The sequence below is a fragment of the Microtus pennsylvanicus genome, chromosome 4 (genome assembly GCF_037038515.1).
Source record: "Microtus pennsylvanicus isolate mMicPen1 chromosome 4, mMicPen1.hap1, whole genome shotgun sequence".
Taxonomy (NCBI): Eukaryota; Metazoa; Chordata; class Mammalia; order Rodentia; family Cricetidae; genus Microtus; species Microtus pennsylvanicus.
Window position 1 is genome coordinate 12,162,372 of NC_134582.1, and position 17,259 is coordinate 12,179,630.

At 42.1% G+C, this 17,259-nt stretch overlaps 1 protein-coding gene across 8 annotated transcripts in view; it reads right to left on the minus strand.

The window, feature by feature from the left end:
* Window positions 1-17,259, minus strand: part of Dym (dymeclin) — a 274,253-nt gene that overhangs the window by 235,985 nt on the left and 21,009 nt on the right. For all 8 annotated transcript variants that reach the window (XM_075968265.1, XM_075968269.1, XM_075968267.1 and 5 more), the window contains 3 exons: window positions 13,747-13,937; window positions 2,777-2,829; window positions 174-267 (listed from right to left, as the gene is read on the minus strand). In XM_075968265.1, coding sequence (XP_075824380.1) covers window positions 174-267; window positions 2,777-2,829; window positions 13,747-13,886 — 287 coding nt within the window. In that variant the 5' untranslated portion in view covers window positions 13,887-13,937. The remainder of the gene's footprint in view (window positions 1-173; window positions 268-2,776; window positions 2,830-13,746; window positions 13,938-17,259) is intronic.

Consider the following 17,259-nt stretch of genomic DNA (forward strand, 5'->3'; position numbering starts at 1 on the left):
CAAACTCCAGAATCTCATTCCAACAATTTAAAACGTTTACTTTTTTCCTCCTAATAAAGAATGTAATTCCTTCACAGGGGTTTTCAAAAGATCACAGCCTACTTCTCCCACCAAATGAAAACTACCCCTCACAGCGCTAAGTACGCTGCAGTGCTGGGTAAACGGTAGCTTACTTCTGGCATTCTGCCGAAAGCCTGAGCTCTCTGGTTCTGGAAAGGAAGACCTTAGTTAAGGCGCCAAGATTTCCCGTTCGAGGGTTGTTTTCAACTGCAAGAGACAAGAAAAGTATTAAAATAGTTAACACTGAGCATATCATATCATTTATAGAATGTCAAATTGAAACTGCCAATTGACCACTCTTACTGACAATTTCACATCTAATTCAGAAAATAAGCAATGATGATCCTAGAGAAGCTAAATAAGGAGAAACCAAAGAAAAACATCCTCCTGAATATTAACATTCATCAGGCGATAAAAGGAGACAGAGACAGAGACCCAATTTGGAGCACCGGACAGAAATCTCAAGGTCCAAATCAGGAGCAGAAAGAAGGAGAGAGAGCACAAGCAAGGACCTCAGGACCGCGAGGGGTGCACCCACACACTGAGACAATGGGGATGTTCTATCAGAAACTCACCAAGGCCAGCTGGCTCAGGTCTGAAAAAACCTGGGATAAAACCGGACTCGCTGAACATAGTGGACAATGAGGACTACTGAGAACTCAAGAACAATGGCAGTGGGTTTTTGATCCTACTGCACGTACTGGCTTTGTGGGAGCCTAGGCAGTTTGGATGTTCACCTAACTAGACCTGAATGGAGGTGGGTGGTCCTTGGACTTCCCACTGGGCAGGGAACCCTGATAGCTCTATGGGCTGACAAGGGAGGGGAACTTGATTGGGGGAGGGGGAGGGAAATTGGAGGAGGTGGCGGGGAAGAGACAGAAATCTTTAATAAATAAATAAACGGGAAAAAAAAGAAAATAAGCAATGAGAGAAGATGCTACTCTTAGTCTATGATGGTTAGTTTTATGTCAACTTGACACAGATAATGTTATCAGAGAGAGGGGGAGCCTTCACTGAGAAAATGCCTCTATAAGACTGGGTTGTAGACAAGTCTATAGAGCATTTTCTTAACTAGTGATTGATGGGAGAGGACCCAGATATTGTAGGTGGTGCCATCCCCGGGTTGGTGCTCCTAGATTCTATAAGAAAGCAGGCTGAGCACACCATGAGGAGCAAGCCAGTAAGTAGTTCCCCTCCACAGCCTCTGCATCAGCTACTGCCTCCAGGTTCCTGCCTTGCTTGAGTTCCTGCCCTGACTTCTCTCAGTGATAAACTGTTAAGTGTAAGCCAAATAAACTCTTTCCTCCACAACTTGCTTTTGGTCAAGGTGTTTCATCACAACAACAGAACAGTGACTAAGACATAGTCATAATTACAAAATCAAAATTTACTTGCAAAGTAAATAGTAGAAGAAAGTGTAACCTCAAGCGAGGTAAAAACCAATATTACTATAATTTTTCATTCTTTTCGAATGTTTTAAAAGGTATTATTTTATTTTACGTATGTATGGTTGGTTCACACATATATCTATACATCATGTGTGTACCTGATAAGGCCAGAAGAGGGCATTGGGTTCCCTGTAACTAGAATTATAGACTGTCATAAGCTCCCATGTGGGCGCTGGGAATTGAACCTGGGTCCTTCGGAAGAGCAGCCAGTGCTCTTAGGTGCTGAGGAACTGAGCTTAGGAAGCCACTGTTAGGCAGCATGGCAAGCTCTGAAGCACAACAGCTAAGAATTCGACAGGAGACTATTTAGGTCAAATTTTACTTTTACTGCTGAAGAAAGCTCACGAGGTTTAAGTCCTGGGTGCAAAGTAGAAGCCATGGCAGAGACAAGTACACAGTCATTTTCTTTCTTTCTATTTTTTTTCTTATTTATTTATTTATTTATTTATCTATCTATCTATCATCTATCTATCTATCTATCTATTTATTTATTTATTGTTTTTCAAGACAGGGTTTCTCTACAGCTGTAGAGCCTGTCCTGGAACTAGCTCTTGTAGACCAGGCTGGCCTCGAACTCACAGAGATCCACCTGCCTCTGCCTCTCGAGTGCTGGGATTAAAGGCGTGCACCATCACCACCTGGCAGGACCACTGACTTTCGCTGAACCAGAAATGTAAGCACTGAAGCACTCTGGGCTGAGCTGCCAGGATTTGTTGTCATGCAGATCTGGAGATTCTGTATCTATGTGAGTTTTCTTGACATGTTGAAGGGTATCAAAGACAGAGATCAGAATATACTTTTAAGAAGTAAATGTGAAGGCCTGCAAATACGTACTCTAAAGAATTTACAAGAAGTGGGGGGGTGCTGGAGAGATGGCTCAGCAGTTAAGAGCATTGCCTACTCTTCCAAAGGTCCTGAGTTGAATTCCCAGCAACCACATGGTGGCTCACAACCATCTGTAATAGGGTCTGGTGCCCTCTTCTGGCCTGCAGGCATACACATAGACAGAATATTGTATACATAATAAATAAGTGAATATTTTTAAAAAGAAGAATATAAAAGGGAAGTCAGATAGGGGGCCCACGCCTGGAATCCAGCCAGGTCCCCTACTACATAGGGGATACTGACCAGAGTCAAAGGACAAATAATTACTATTGTCATCATCACAAGCAAGAATGTTGCTTCATTAATTCAACTCATATTAAACTATCATAATTTTAACAGAAATTTTGAAAACCTGCCTATTTTCCTCCCCCCTTCTACCTTACCCAAAGACTTGCAAACTGAAATGGTTGCCTCTTCCAACAGCTTCAACTCAGTACTGCAGAGACAAAAGAAGAAAGGTCATTTAGAACACAATACTAGATATGTACATACTAACATAATGGAATGTATCAATTGAAGAAATAAATTAGAACAAGAATATCATAAACAATAGAATTAGCAATATAAAATAAAGTTTCAATTTTCAGTATACTTAGGAAATTTACTCTAATTCTCAAGATACGAGAGAGAAGAGCTTGGGGTGCCCTTCAGTGAATTGAGGTAACCCAGACACAGAAAGACATTATCACATGTACTCACTCATAAGTGGTTTTTAAACATAAAGCAAAGAAAACCAGCCTACAAACCACAACCCCAAAGAACTTAGTTAACAAAGGGGACACTAAGAGAGACTTACTTAGATCTAATCTGCATGGGAAGTATGAAAAGATAAGATCTCCTGGGTAAATTGGGAACATGGAGACCTTGGGGAAGGTTTGAAGGGGAAAGGGAAGAGACAGGGAGGGGAGCAGAGAAAAATGTAGAGCTCAATAAAAATCAGAAAACAAAAAAGAATTATCAACGGGCAGTGGAGGCATATGCCTTTAATCCCAGCACTTGGGAGGCGGAGGCTGGCGGATCTCTGTGAGTTCAAGGCCAACCTGGTCTACAAGAGCTAGTTCCAGGGCAGGAACCAAAAGCTACGAAGAAACCCTGTCTCGAAAATAAAAAAAAAAAAATTATCTGTGACTATGAACTTGATAAAAGAGGTTCATTTAGCTCACAGTCTTGGAGCATGAAAGTCCAATTGGGCAGTCTATTGGTTTGGCCTATTGATTTTTCTTTAGGCCATGGTTTTGATCACAGCAATAAAACAGTTCTTGTTAATCATCCTTGACTCAGCTGGGTAGTGGTGGCACATGCCTTTAATCCCAGCACTCCGAGGCAGATGCAGAAAGATCTCTCTAAGTTTGAGGACAGCCTGGCCTAGAGAGCAAGTTCCACAACAGCCAGGGCTACACAGAGAAACCCTGTCTCAAATAACAACAACAACAATAATCCCTCACCCGGGAAAACCCTATAAAATGAGATGGGTCACCCCCAAAAAGAAACAAACATGAAAACAAAAAGAAGAGTAACTGGGACAAAGGAATCAGTAGGAGGCGAGAACAAAAGGTTAATGAGGAAGATATGATAAAAATTATCTGTCCATATACATATATTAAACTGTCACAATGAAATCCATTATTATGTATGAATATGCAAATTTAATAACCCCTGGTCTACAGAGCAAATTCCAGGACACACTCCAAACCTACACAGAGAAGCGCTGTCTCAGAAAAAAAGAAAAGAAAAAAGAAACCCACTAGCCCAGTGCTGGGGGTACTGCGCAGTACAGAATACCTTCCCAGGATCTCCAGACCCTGAGTTTCCACCGGGTGGTGATGGCACACGGCTTTATTCCCAACACATAGAGGCAGATGGTTCTGTGAGTTTGAGGCCAGCCTAATCTACAAAGCAAGTTCCAGGACAGCCGAGACTACACAGAGAAACCTGGTCTCAAAAAAAAACCCAAAAATTATTAAGAGGGCTGGAGAGATGGCTCAGAGGTTAAGAGCACTGGCTGTTCTTCCAGAGGTCCTGAGTTCAATTCCCAGCAACCACATGGTGGCTCACATCCATCTATATTGAGATCTGATGCCCTCTTCTGGCGTGTAGGCAAAACTATGCAGACATAATGCTGTATGCATAATAACATAAATCTTTTTTGAAAAAATATTTATTTATTATGTCTGTGTGTATGCTTGCAGGCCAGAAGAGGGCACCAGACCCCATTACAGATGGTTGTGAGCCACCATGTGGTTGCTGGGAATTGAACTCAGGACCTTTGGAAGAGCAGGCAATGCTCTTAACCTCTGAGCCATCTCTCCAGCCCCTAACATAAATCTTTTTAAAAGACTATATCTAGGTCTTAATTACAATCACACAAAACAATGTGAAGGATAAAGAATTTTTTTAAATAAATTTTTAAATGTGACAAGGAAAAATGACAGTTTGAGAAGTGACTTTTCTCTAATTGCTATGAAACCATCAACTACAGTGTATTCAGGAAGCAGACCTCTAAATTATACAAACTCTTTCACTCACAGCTTCCAGCAAATTAGACTGGCTGTATTTTACTTTTAGGCATACCAGTCCCACATACAAATGGTGAAAGACGAAAAGCTCATAATTCAAGTCTCTCAGAACAAGCAGATGTGCAAAAAGCTGTTGGGGGAAATTACAAGAAAATCCTGAACATAGATTTGCTGAACAAACCACACTTATAAGGTTTATAAAATAAATACTAAAAATGTTTTCAGTCCTTTCACTGAAAATTCTTGTCACAGAATGTCTTCAAAATCAACACTTTACACCAGTGTCATATTCAGCCCACAACATACCTGTCAGTTAACAGGGCCTAAGTTAACTAACAAGAAAAACTCAGAGGCATTTTCCCCTTACGTTAGCAAGAGGGAATTACAGAGATCATTCACAAAACTAACAAGAACCAGCCAATTCAGTGGTTAAATGGCAGAAAGGTTAATGTTTTAAAAGAACCTATTCATAGTAAAAGTTCAAAGGATAAAACTGCATATGAATTTACTGCAGAAAATTTTTAAAAATATTTATTTATTTACTTATTTATTATGTATACAATATTCTGTCTGTGTGTATGCCTGCAGGCCAGAGGAGGGCACCAGACCCCATTACAGATGGTTGTGAGCCACCATGTGGTTGCTGGGAATTGAACTCAGGACCTTTGGAAGAGCAGGCAATGCTCTTAACCTCTGAGCCATCTCTCCAGCCCTACTGCAGAAAAATTTTAATGCATCAGGCAAATCAAAAAGGTGTTTGTATTCCTGTGATTCACAGACAATATTTCTGTTGCCATCCAACTGCCAAAATGAAAAGCCTGGAACTATTAAACTGTCAAAATGGCAAGTAGGGTGGTGGTGGTGCACACCTTTAATCCCAGCACTCAGGAGGCAGAGGCAGGCAGGTGTCTGTGAGTTCAAGACCAGCCTGGTCTACAAGAGCTAGTTCCAGGACAGGCTCCAAAATCACAGAGAAACCATGTCTCGAAAAAACAGAAAGAAAGAAAGAAAGAAAGAAAGAAAGAAAGAAAGAAGGAAGGAAGGAAGGAAGGAAGGAAGGAAGGAAGGAAGGAAGGAAGGAAGGAAGGAAGGAAGGACAGACAGACAGACAGACAGACAGACAGACGGGGGGGAGAAGAAGCAACCACCATCATCCTGAGTAATACTGCATTTATTTTCTCAGGAAAATAATAGAAACTAATGGCTTTAAAGTTCAGATTTCAACACACAAGAAAGAAATCAAGGGAAACATGGTCAGGTTTTCTTGGCCCCTTACTTTAACACCGTGACAATTCTTGTTTCCCCCCCCCCATTTAAGCATTCTTAGGTTAAGGGAGTAATCAATCCTAGATAAACTCAGTCACCTTTCAAAACCTGCAATGAAATGTATAAATGCAAGGAGGAAATAGAATTTTTGATGCAGTAGGTAAACAGTGAACTTCCTGCAGTTCCTCGCTCTGAGAAGATGAGAGGATCAGGAAAACTGCCCGTGTTCATCCCAGTACAAAAGAGCTCGAGGCCTGACTTTTGTTGCCATCAGAGCCTCTGGCAGGAGAAAGGTGAGAACCTAGAGAACAGGTTAGTAGCTGCCGTAGGCCACCTCAGCTAGGCACCCTGTTCCCATAAACAGTACGGTAGGTAACGCTCTGCTGAGAAGGATGAAAAGGCAGGGGCAGGCATGACAAGTCCAAGAGGACAACCCTTTCCTAAGCACCGCTTCTTTCCGTCAGACAGTCAGGACGAACTCAAGTCCAGTCTCTCCGGTTTCTCAAGTCAGGAAACACATTTAAATACTGTAACCTAACCAGAGAGGGCACACTCCCCTCAGGCAAGATAGAAACACAGGACAGACCACCTCCACCTGCCGACAGGACTGCCCACAATAACATCCACGCACAGGATGTCGGGAGTGTGATCCACAGCTCTGGACAGCCCTGAAATGTGAGTATGTAACCCCATGGGCCTTTTCTCTAAGACCGTTACTTAAAGCTCAGTTTGATGAGTCCATGCTTCCAAAGGAGCTGATGACACATGACGACCGCAGAGAAGTCACCTCTGCAGTTATATAAACTTGGGCTAAATTTGGTGCTTACTAGCTACTCACTGCAATCATGCACAGCCTCCTAAGGGCTCAGCATTCAGAGAGGAGAATAATAACAGATGTGAACTAACTGAAAAGACGGATGACTGATGGAGGAAGGTCATTGGCTAATAAAGGAACTGCCTTGGCCTATTTTATTGGTTAGGACATAGGTAGGTGGAGTAAACAGAACAGAATGCCGGGAGGAAGAGGAAGTGAGATCAGACTCGACAGCTCTCCTCTCCGGAGCAGACGCCTCAGAGAGACGCCATGCCCTGCTTCCGGGCAGACACACGCGATGAAGCTCCGACCTAGAATCTTCCCGGTAAGACCGGTGCTCACAGATTATTAGAGATGGGTTGATCGGGATATCAGAATTAGCCAGTAAGGGCCAGAGCTAAAGGGCCAAGCAGTGATTAAATGAATACAATGTCTGTGTAATTATTTTGGGGCAAAAGCTAGCCGAGCAGGCGGCTGGGGTGTTGGGGACGCAGCCCCGCCGCTCCATATTACTACAGATGACAATCAGCCTAGCACTTCAAAATGTGAAAGACTTCATAAATAACTAATAAATTGATAATGTCTGCATTAGCAAAGACTCTTAGCAGAATGTTCTTATTTTTTATAATACAAAGAAAACCCTGAAAGAAAAAACAAAATGGTAATTAGAACTTAAAAATGCTAAAGAGAGGGGCTGGAGAGATGGCTCAGCAGTTAAGAGCATTGCCTGCTCTTCCAAAGGTCCTGAGTTCAATTCCCAGCAACCACATGGTGGCTCACAACCATCTGTAATGAGGTCTGGTGCCCTCTTCTGGCCTGCAAGCATACACACAGACAGACTATTGTATACATAATAAATAATAAATAGATATTTTTTAAAAATGCTAAAGAGAAATGAAAGCTCTTTGTGTATAACCAAATGAAATTTTAAAAATGCTGTATGATGAGGTATATACAATGGATATGATTCAGTCCTAAAATCTGACACGTGCTACAGTAACTATGAGAACTGAAAACAGTATGCTAGTGAGAGAAGACATACATTACATGACTCTGTTATCCAGTTATATAAGATCCCCAGTGCAGGAAAATTCCTAGGCAGAAAATAGCATAGAGGTTACCAGGAGGGACTGGGAAAAACGAGGGAAGTCTGTACTATTTAACAGGCAAGGTACTTTTTCAATGGAAGAAAGGTCCTGGAAATGAAGGCTTGGGAGTAGTTATACAAATATATTAATTCAAACACTTTACATAAAAGTAATACAACATACATTTTTGTAAAAAAAGATATATATATATATATATAATATTAAAAGTGGTATGTGGTATTTGTAAATAGACATGATTACTTTAACTTTTGTTTCTATATTTTATAACTTTTCTCTAATTAAAAATTACCTAAATATTTTTAAGGGACCATTTTACTGGTAAAAACAGCCATAAAAAAGTCATCTACACCGGGCAGTGATGGCGCACGCCTTTAATCCCAGCACTCGGGAGGCAGAGGATCTCTGTGAGTTCAAGGCCAGCCTGGTCTACAAGAGCTAGTTCCAGGACAGGCACCAAAGTTACAGAAAAACCTTGTTTCAAAAAACCAAAGTGGAAAAAAAAAAAAAACCAAAGTCATCTACTCACACAATGAGAAATGCATAAAGTCTTGTTTATAAGGAAATTTATCACACTTCTATTTTTACTAATGAAAAGTGAGAAACTACCGAAGTGGTCAATGCCTGTTAAATAATTTCAGGCTATTCCTTAGACAGACAAACCATGGCGAGAGAAACACTGTAAGGAGAAAACTAGAGAAAGCGATGAAAGCGACACAACGTAGCCCTCGTTACTCGAGGTGCAGGTTAAAGGTTTTCCACGCTTAGGTTTTTCTTCCCCTCTGTACTTGGTACTGAGTCTTAAGTGCCCGTGTGGGAAGCTGCTGTTCTGCCTTACCTCAGCGCCACCTAGTGCCCAGTGCAGGGAACAGTTCTCATGCTGCGGCAGAAAACAGGGAGCTTGTGCTCTAAACAGCTCAACAGTCACATGACAAACAGGCACCGCTTCATGCTGTTTGGGGATGGGGGGAACTGAAGCAGAAGAATGGAGAGTTCCAGGCCAGCCTGGGCTACACAGCAAGACCCTTTGTTTTTAAAAAGTAACATGACTTGCTTCCAGTATAGAAATCGTTCATCAGAAAGTTAGTTCAATCTATGTTCATTCTTCAGTTTCTACTTTTAAGATAGTCCTTGTTATTTTTGAACTAACATCAACTTCCTTGAAGAAAGGGAGAATGAGACCCTCCTATGGCTTTGGGAAACAATAAGGTTCTAGAGATACCAAGAAAAAATCATAAGAATACTAGAAAATACCTTTAAAGATACCTTTGCATCAGTCAAAGTCTGTGGAGAACTAAGTGATCAGTTTAAGACAATCATATGAGTGTTGCAGGGATGTGTCTTCTCACCCCTACTCTTTTAACATATTCCTGGAATTAATATCAACAGCCCTGGAAGATAAGGAGACAGGCATGCAGGCAGGGGGTGTGCAAATCAGTAACTTGCGTTTCACCAACGATACAGCACTACTTGCTGAAAGTCCAATGAGCTGCAGGCCACGGTAAATAGAGTGGTGGAAGTCAGTGAACACCTTGGTATGAAAGTAAACACAGAGAAGACTGAGACACAATGCATGGGAAGGGTGCACAAGGATTTTAACATTGTAATAAAGAATCGGAACCTCAAGCAGTCAACTTTGTCTGGGAAGAAACCTCAGTACAGACTTCAAGAGGCAGATAGGGATAGCTAGGGCTGCATTCCAGGCACAGGTCCAGTCAGCAAGACACATAACGAAAGCAACAAAATTACAGGTATCTGAGACATTTGTCTTAAGCTGCTTTCTTTACAGCTCTGAAACCTGGACAATGAAACGCTCCTCAGAGCAAAATGTGTTTGAGACGGCATGTCTCAGGAGGATTCTAGGTGTCACACTGAGAGATAGGCTGCGCAACAATGACATTAAGAAACATCTTCCTCTACAGAAGGAAGTAAACTATATGATACAGCAACCAAGTTTAGGATACTTGGGCTGGAATTACAGGCAACTGTGAGCTGCCTGACATGGGTGCAGGAAACTAAACTCTGTTCCCCTATAGGAGCAAAAAGCACTCTTAACCATTCTGAAGCCATATCTGCAGCCCATGTCTTGTTTCGGGAGTTTTCTCTTTGAGATAAGGTCTTACTACAAGCCCATGCAGTACAGAACTTAACAAGCATACTACCTCTGCTTCACTAATTTACTTCAAAATGCTTTAAAGTGGGGAGGGAAAGCTGAAGAAAAGGCTCAGTGGTTAAGAGCACTGACTGTTTTTCCAGAGGTCCTGAGTTCAATTCCCAGTAATCACATGATGGCTCACAATCATCTATAGTGATATCTGGTGCCCTCTTCTGGCCTACAGTGCACACATGCAGGCAGAACACTGTATACATAATAAGTAAATCTTTAAGAAAAAAAAAAAGGCGGATAAACCAGGCACAGTTATGCACACCTCTAGGCCCAACAATTGGGAGGTAGAGGCAGGAGATCAGGAGTTCAAGGTCATCATGTGCTACAAAGAGAATTTGAAGCCAGTCTAAGTTGGCCTTTAAAAAAAATCAAATAATTAAGGCTACAAAATAAAATCCTGTCTCAAAAATTTAAAACCCCACCAATACAGAAATATCTATTAGCTGATGAATGGACAAAGAAAATGTGTATTCATAAGGCAGAATGTAACTGAGCAATAGAAAGAATGGGAAGTATCTGGCCCTTACTTATCTGACCATTCTGTAAAGGAAGTAGGTCACAGAAGACCACATATAAGACACCATCTATACATTTCTAGACTATTCATGCAGGCTAATGCATGGGGAGGGGTGGTTTAAAGTCAACACAAACACAGTGGTGTAAAACTATAAAAAGAAAACCTTTCCCCACCCCTTTCAGCCCCCAGAGGCTGCTCCTTCATCTTGACTCTACATCCCCTCCTTTAAAACCAGCAAGGCCCAGGCTGAGTCCAGGTCACGTCATGTCATGACACATCACATGACTGATGAGTCTTCCCTCCGTTCCTATTGCGTTTTCAAGGATCCTTGTGTTCACACTGGCCCACCTGGACATTAACTTCCTCACTTCAAGGTAAACTGAGTGACAAGCTTAATTTCACCTGCTGCCCCCACTGCCCTTCACCTCATAATGTTATACATCCACAGAGGTCAGGGACTAGACTTGAAAAATCTAGCTAGTGAGTCTTTGAGAAGTCAATATTCTAGATACCCTACATTACCATGTAACAGTTTACATGAGATACTGTTTTTACCTGTTAAATTAGCAATTATCAAAACACACACACAAAAAAGGGGGAAGGAGCTGGAGAGACAGCTCAACAGTTATAGACACTCGCTGCTCTGGAGGTTGATTTCCCAGGAATCATGTCAGATAGTTCACAACCAACTGTAACTACAGCTTCAGGGAATCCTTCATACATGTGTGCATGCACACACACACACACACACACACACAGAGAGAGAGAGAGAGAGAGAGAGAGAGAGAGAGAGAGAGAGAGAATAAAATATTTTTAAAGTCCAAAAGGTATTAAACTGACAACAGCGAGAAAAACAAGGCCTCTGAGATACTGTGGTTTGTTGCATAAATTGGTAAAGCTTCCTTGGAACAATCTGGAATACTTACTAAAATTACAAATGCATGGGCACAGGAGACCACTTCCTACGTATAACCCCAGCAGCACAGTCACTAAGGGCATCATTGAATAAATGGGACCTCCTGAGACTGAGAAGCTTCTGTAAAGCAAAGGACACTGTCACTAAGACAAAAAGGCAACCCACTGACTGGGAGAAGATCTTCACCAACCCCGCAACTGACAAAGGTCTGATCTCAAAAGATATAAAGAACTCAAGAAACTAGACCGTAAAAGGCTAATCAACCCAATTATAAAATGGGGCACTGAGCTGAACAGAGAATTCTCAACAGAATAACTTCAAATGGCCAAAAGACACTTAAGGTCATGCTCAACTTCCTTAGCGATCAGGGAAATGCAAATCAAGACAACTTTAAGATACCATCTTACACCTGTCAGAATGGCTAAAATAAAAAACACTAATGATAGCCTTTGCTGGAAAGGATGTGGAGAAAGGGGTACACTCATCCATTGCTGGTGGGAATGCAAACTTGTGCAACCACTTTGGAAAGCAGTGTGGCGGTTTCTCAGGAAATTCAGGATCAACCTACCCCTGGACCCAGCAATACCACTCTTGGGAATATACCCAAGAGAGGCCCTATCATACAACAAAAGTATATGCTCAACTATGTTCATGGCAGCATTGTTTGTAATAGCCAGAACCTGGAAACAACCTAGATGCCCTTCAACGGAAGAATGGATGAAGAAAGTATGGAATATATACATATTAGAGTACTACTCAGCAGTAAAAAACAATGACTTCTTGAATTTTGCATACAAATGGACAGAAATAGAAAACACTATCCTGAGTGAGGTAAGCCAGACCCAAAAAGAGGAACATGGGATGTACTCACTCATATTTGGTTTCTAGCCATAAATAAAGGACATTGAGCCTATAATTCGTGATCCTAGAGAAGCTAAATAAGAAGGTGAACCCAAAGAAAAACATATAGGCATCCTCCTGGATATTAACCTTCATCAGGCGATTAAAGGAGACAGAGACAAAGACCCACATTGGAGCACCAGACTGAAATCTCAAGGTCCAAATCAGGAGCAGATGGAGAGAGAGCACGAGCAAGAAACTCAGGACCGCAAGGGGTGCACCCACACACTGAGACAATGGGGATGTTCTATCAGAAACTCACCAAGGCCAGCTGGCTCAGGTCTGAAAAATCATGGGATAAAACTGGACTCGCTGAACATAGTGGACAATGAGGACTACTGAGAACTCAAGGACAATGGCAATGGGTTTTTGATGCTACTGCACGTACTGGCTTTGTGGGAGCCTACGCAGTTTGGATGCTCACCTTACTACACCTGGATGGAGGTGGGTGGTCCTTGGACTTCCCACAGGGCAGGGAACCCTGACTGCTCTTTGGGCTGACAAGGGAGGAGGACTTGATTGGGGGAGGGGGAGGGAAATGGGAGGCGGTGGCGGGGAGGAGGCAGAAATCGTTAATTAATTAATTAATTAAAAAATAAATAAATAAAATTACAAATGCACACACAATTCTGACCCAACAATTCCACTTCCAGGAAGGCATAGTAGAGATAAATTTATATGCGTGTGAAACAATACACACAGCACTATGAAGTAACAAAACACTAGAAACAGTCTAAATGCCCATAAACAGAAAGCTGATTAAACATATTTAAAGGCTACTCTGAAGCCATTAAAAAGAAAAAAGCTATGATCTATATGCTTACATATGCATCACAGATTTTACTTAACTGGAGGAGAAAGCAAGGGAGAGAATGGTTTAAAGATACCATTTGTATTTACACAGCTTTTTCAGACTAAATAGGATGAGTAGAAATAGCTTCACGCTGCCTCTAGGAATCAACAGCAATGTTGCTGGCAAATGAGCTGGCTAAAGAGACAGAGACAGGCTCAAAACTACATCCTACTTTTCCTTCTTTCCATAGTCTCTGCTAAGCACATAACGAGGCGAAAGAACCCGGCAAAACAGCATGTTGACGGCACAGGCGCACACCGCCTCCTACCAGAATTTCAGTCTCCAGGAAGTGGCTTACCTGCTGGTTGGTGCAGTAAAAGAAAACGAAAAGAGCTGATTCCAGAAGGGGTCATTTTCAGAGATAGACTCAGTGCCTGATAGCTTTTTTAAGTACTCATTTTTAGGAAGGTCACTGATCCTGCTGCTGTTCGATCCCATCTTCTGTGCAGCAGACAACTCGTCCTCACATGGGCATGTCCACAAGACAACCTATTAAAAAAATGGGAAGAATATTCAAACCATTCAAAATAAATGCCAGACTTTGATAACACTGACCTAGACAGATACATAAGTCTGCACCTCCTCTAAAGACACTCACAGCTCTCTTCATCTGCTCATGTGGGATTCCCCTCTGTATGCTGTGAATATCATTGGTTAATAAAGGAACTGCTTTGAGCCTATAACAGAGCTATAGAGGAACAGAGCTAGGTGGGAAAAACTAAACAGAATGCTGGGAGAGAGAAGGGCAGAGTCAGAGAGAAGCCATGTAGTCCTGCCAAACACAGATGTCAGAACTTTACCTGGTAAGCCACAGCTACGTGGCAATACACAGATTACTAGAAATGGGTTAAATTAAGATATAAGTGTTAGCCAATAAGAAGCTAGAGCTAATGGGCCAAGCAGTGTTTTAAATAATATAGTTTCTGTGTGATTATTTCGGGGCTGAGCTGATGAGCATCCAGGAACCAACAAGTGGCCTCCCTACTACAATCTTCAAATACACTGGACCTCAGACACAAGATCCCAAGGGAAGAAATGAGACTGTACTCCACCAGAGCCAGTACAAACACAAAACTGCCCATCTATGCTTATCTCACGTAGCTCTGGGCTGGAGAGACAGCTCTGTAGTCACAAGCACCTGCTGCTCTATCTTAAGCACTAGAGTTCAGATTCCAGCACCCAGGTAAGATAGTAACTGCAGCTTCAAGAGAACCCACATTCTTTTTCAGTCTCTGCGGACATCTACCCACACACGTGTGCATACAAAGATCCCATTACAAAGATGAACACATGCGCTTGAGTGAAAAAATTAACTAAACCTTAAAAAAAAAGATAAATATGTCCCTTCATGATAAAGGTCCTGGAAAGACTACAGACAAGGGACACACCTCAACATAATAAAGGTGATGTACAGCAAGCCCACAGCCAACATCAACCTAAATGACGAGAAATTCAAAAGTATTTTCACTAAAATCAGGAACAAGACAAGGTTGTCCACTCCCTCCACATCTATTCAATACAGTATGTGGAGTCTCAGAGTAATAAGACAACTGAAGATCAAGGGGCTACAATAGGAAAGGAAGGAGTCAAATGTATCTTTACTTAATATGATTTTATACATAAAAGACACTAAAAGCCCTAGACCCGCTGTAATGTTCTGTCTCTTTAAGAGACAAGCCACTCCCACTCCCTTCCTGCTTGCAGTCTCAGCCCCACACTCTCTCTTCCTGTTCCTTTCGGAAGAGGCAGCTTCTGCCTCTCTCCCCACTTCTCCCCTTCCCCCCTTTCTCTAGTCTCTCTCTCCCCTTCCCCCCCATAATCCCTAAATAAATGTCCAACTCTACTCTGTATGGTGTGCCTATCTCTGTGTCTCCCACCCGCCGCCTATCCATTTGTTACAGCCAGGGACCAGCCACCTTCCCTGCCATGTGGTCTCTGGGACTGACTGCTTTGGGGTCCCCAGCAGTCCCAGAGACTCGCAGCATCGGTGCCTCCCACCCCAGCCAGCCAGCCGCCACATGACTGGGAACCAGCCACCTTCGTTTGGGGACCTGCCACGGGGTCTCAACCCCGCAGCAAGCTGCCGGACCTGCAGCAAATCCATTTCACCTGTGGCATATCTCGTCTCTGAACATCATTAGACATGATCCATCTCACGGAGTGGGTCTTAAACCCAGTCAGAGTGTTGGTTACTCCCACTGTGGATGCCAGGGTGTGTAGCAGGGATGGTGGTTACCTTTCACCAAAATCAGGTGTCTGGATCTTAAATTTAACTCCATTCATCAACAGTCAATACCATGCTGTTTTTATTACACTATCTCTGTAATACAACTTGAAATCAGGAATAATGATATCCCAAGCAGTTCTTTTATTATTTAGAAGTGTTTTAGCTATTCTGGGTTTTATTGTGTTTCCATATGAAACTGAAAGTTATTCTTTCAATTTCTTTGAAGAATTGTATTGAAATCATGGGAATTGCACTGAATTTTTAGATTGCTTTGGTGGGGTGGTCATTTTCACTGTGTTAATCTTACTCATTCATGAGCTTGGAGGGTCTTTCCATCTTTTGATATCGTCTTCATTGTCTTAATATTTTTAAAGATTTGTTTATTTATGTTATGTATATGAGTGCTTTATCTGCATGTACACCTTTAAGACATAAGAGAGTATCAGATTCCATCCTAGTTGGTTGTGAGCCACCATGTGGTTACTGGGAATTGAACTCAGAACCTCTGGAAGAGCTGCCAGTGCTCTTAACCTCTGAGCCATCTCTCCAGCCCTCTTAATGTTTTCATTATACAAGTCTTTCACTTTGTTAGAGTTATCTCAAAACATTTTATTGACTAATTTATGCCAAGAGATTATATGCCCAAATCTGTGGAGGGGGTTCATAGAGCTGGCAAACCTGCAGGGTCAAAGGTCTGAGCTACCTTAGGCCTGTAAGCTATACTATTGTCTCACAGACTGAAGAGCCTGAGAGCTGTAGGAGTTGCAGCTACAGGCCAGAGATCTCGGGAACCCTAAAATTAGCCAGTGCCACCTGTGGTTCTGGCTACTGCTGCCACTCAAAGCTGTTAGAGGTCAAGGATTATAGCTGCCAAGAACCAAGGCTACTGATGCTTAAAACTCAGAGTAACAATGTTCCAGTAGTCTCTGGCTTGAACTGGAGTAAAGGGCACTGAATCCTCAGGGGTTAGGACTAGAGCTGTAAAACCTCTGAGTCTGAGGCTAGCCCATAAGGACACAAAAGGGACCAGGAATTGCCAAACTGGAAGAGTTTATCCACTCACAATTCCTATCTGGGGAATGAAAATGGCCTGCAACAAACTGATTCAGGGTAACAAAAACATACTAAAGTTATACATATATGTACAAACATACATGTGAATATATGTGGAGTGTTGTGTGTGTGTGTGTATGTCAGCATGTCTCAATTTGTGAAACGAGGCTGTTCTATAACTTGCTGTAGACCAGGCTGGTCTTGAACTCAGAGATTCCCTGCCTCTGCCTCCCGAGTGCTGGGACTAATGGTGTGCACCACTGCACCCAGCCAATCCTACAGTTACATTAACACAAGGAGAAACTAGGTAAAAGGTGAGAAGACACAGGACCTTCTTCTATTGTGTTTAAAAAGTATTTATTAGTCTAGAATTACCCCAAGATAAAAGACTCATAAGAAGAACTGATGCCCATCAAAACCCCAGCAAAATTCTTCAAAGACCTTGAAAGAATGATACTCAACTTCATATGGAAAAGCAAAAACCCAGGATAGCCAAAACAATCCTGTACAATAAAAGAACTTCTGGAGGCA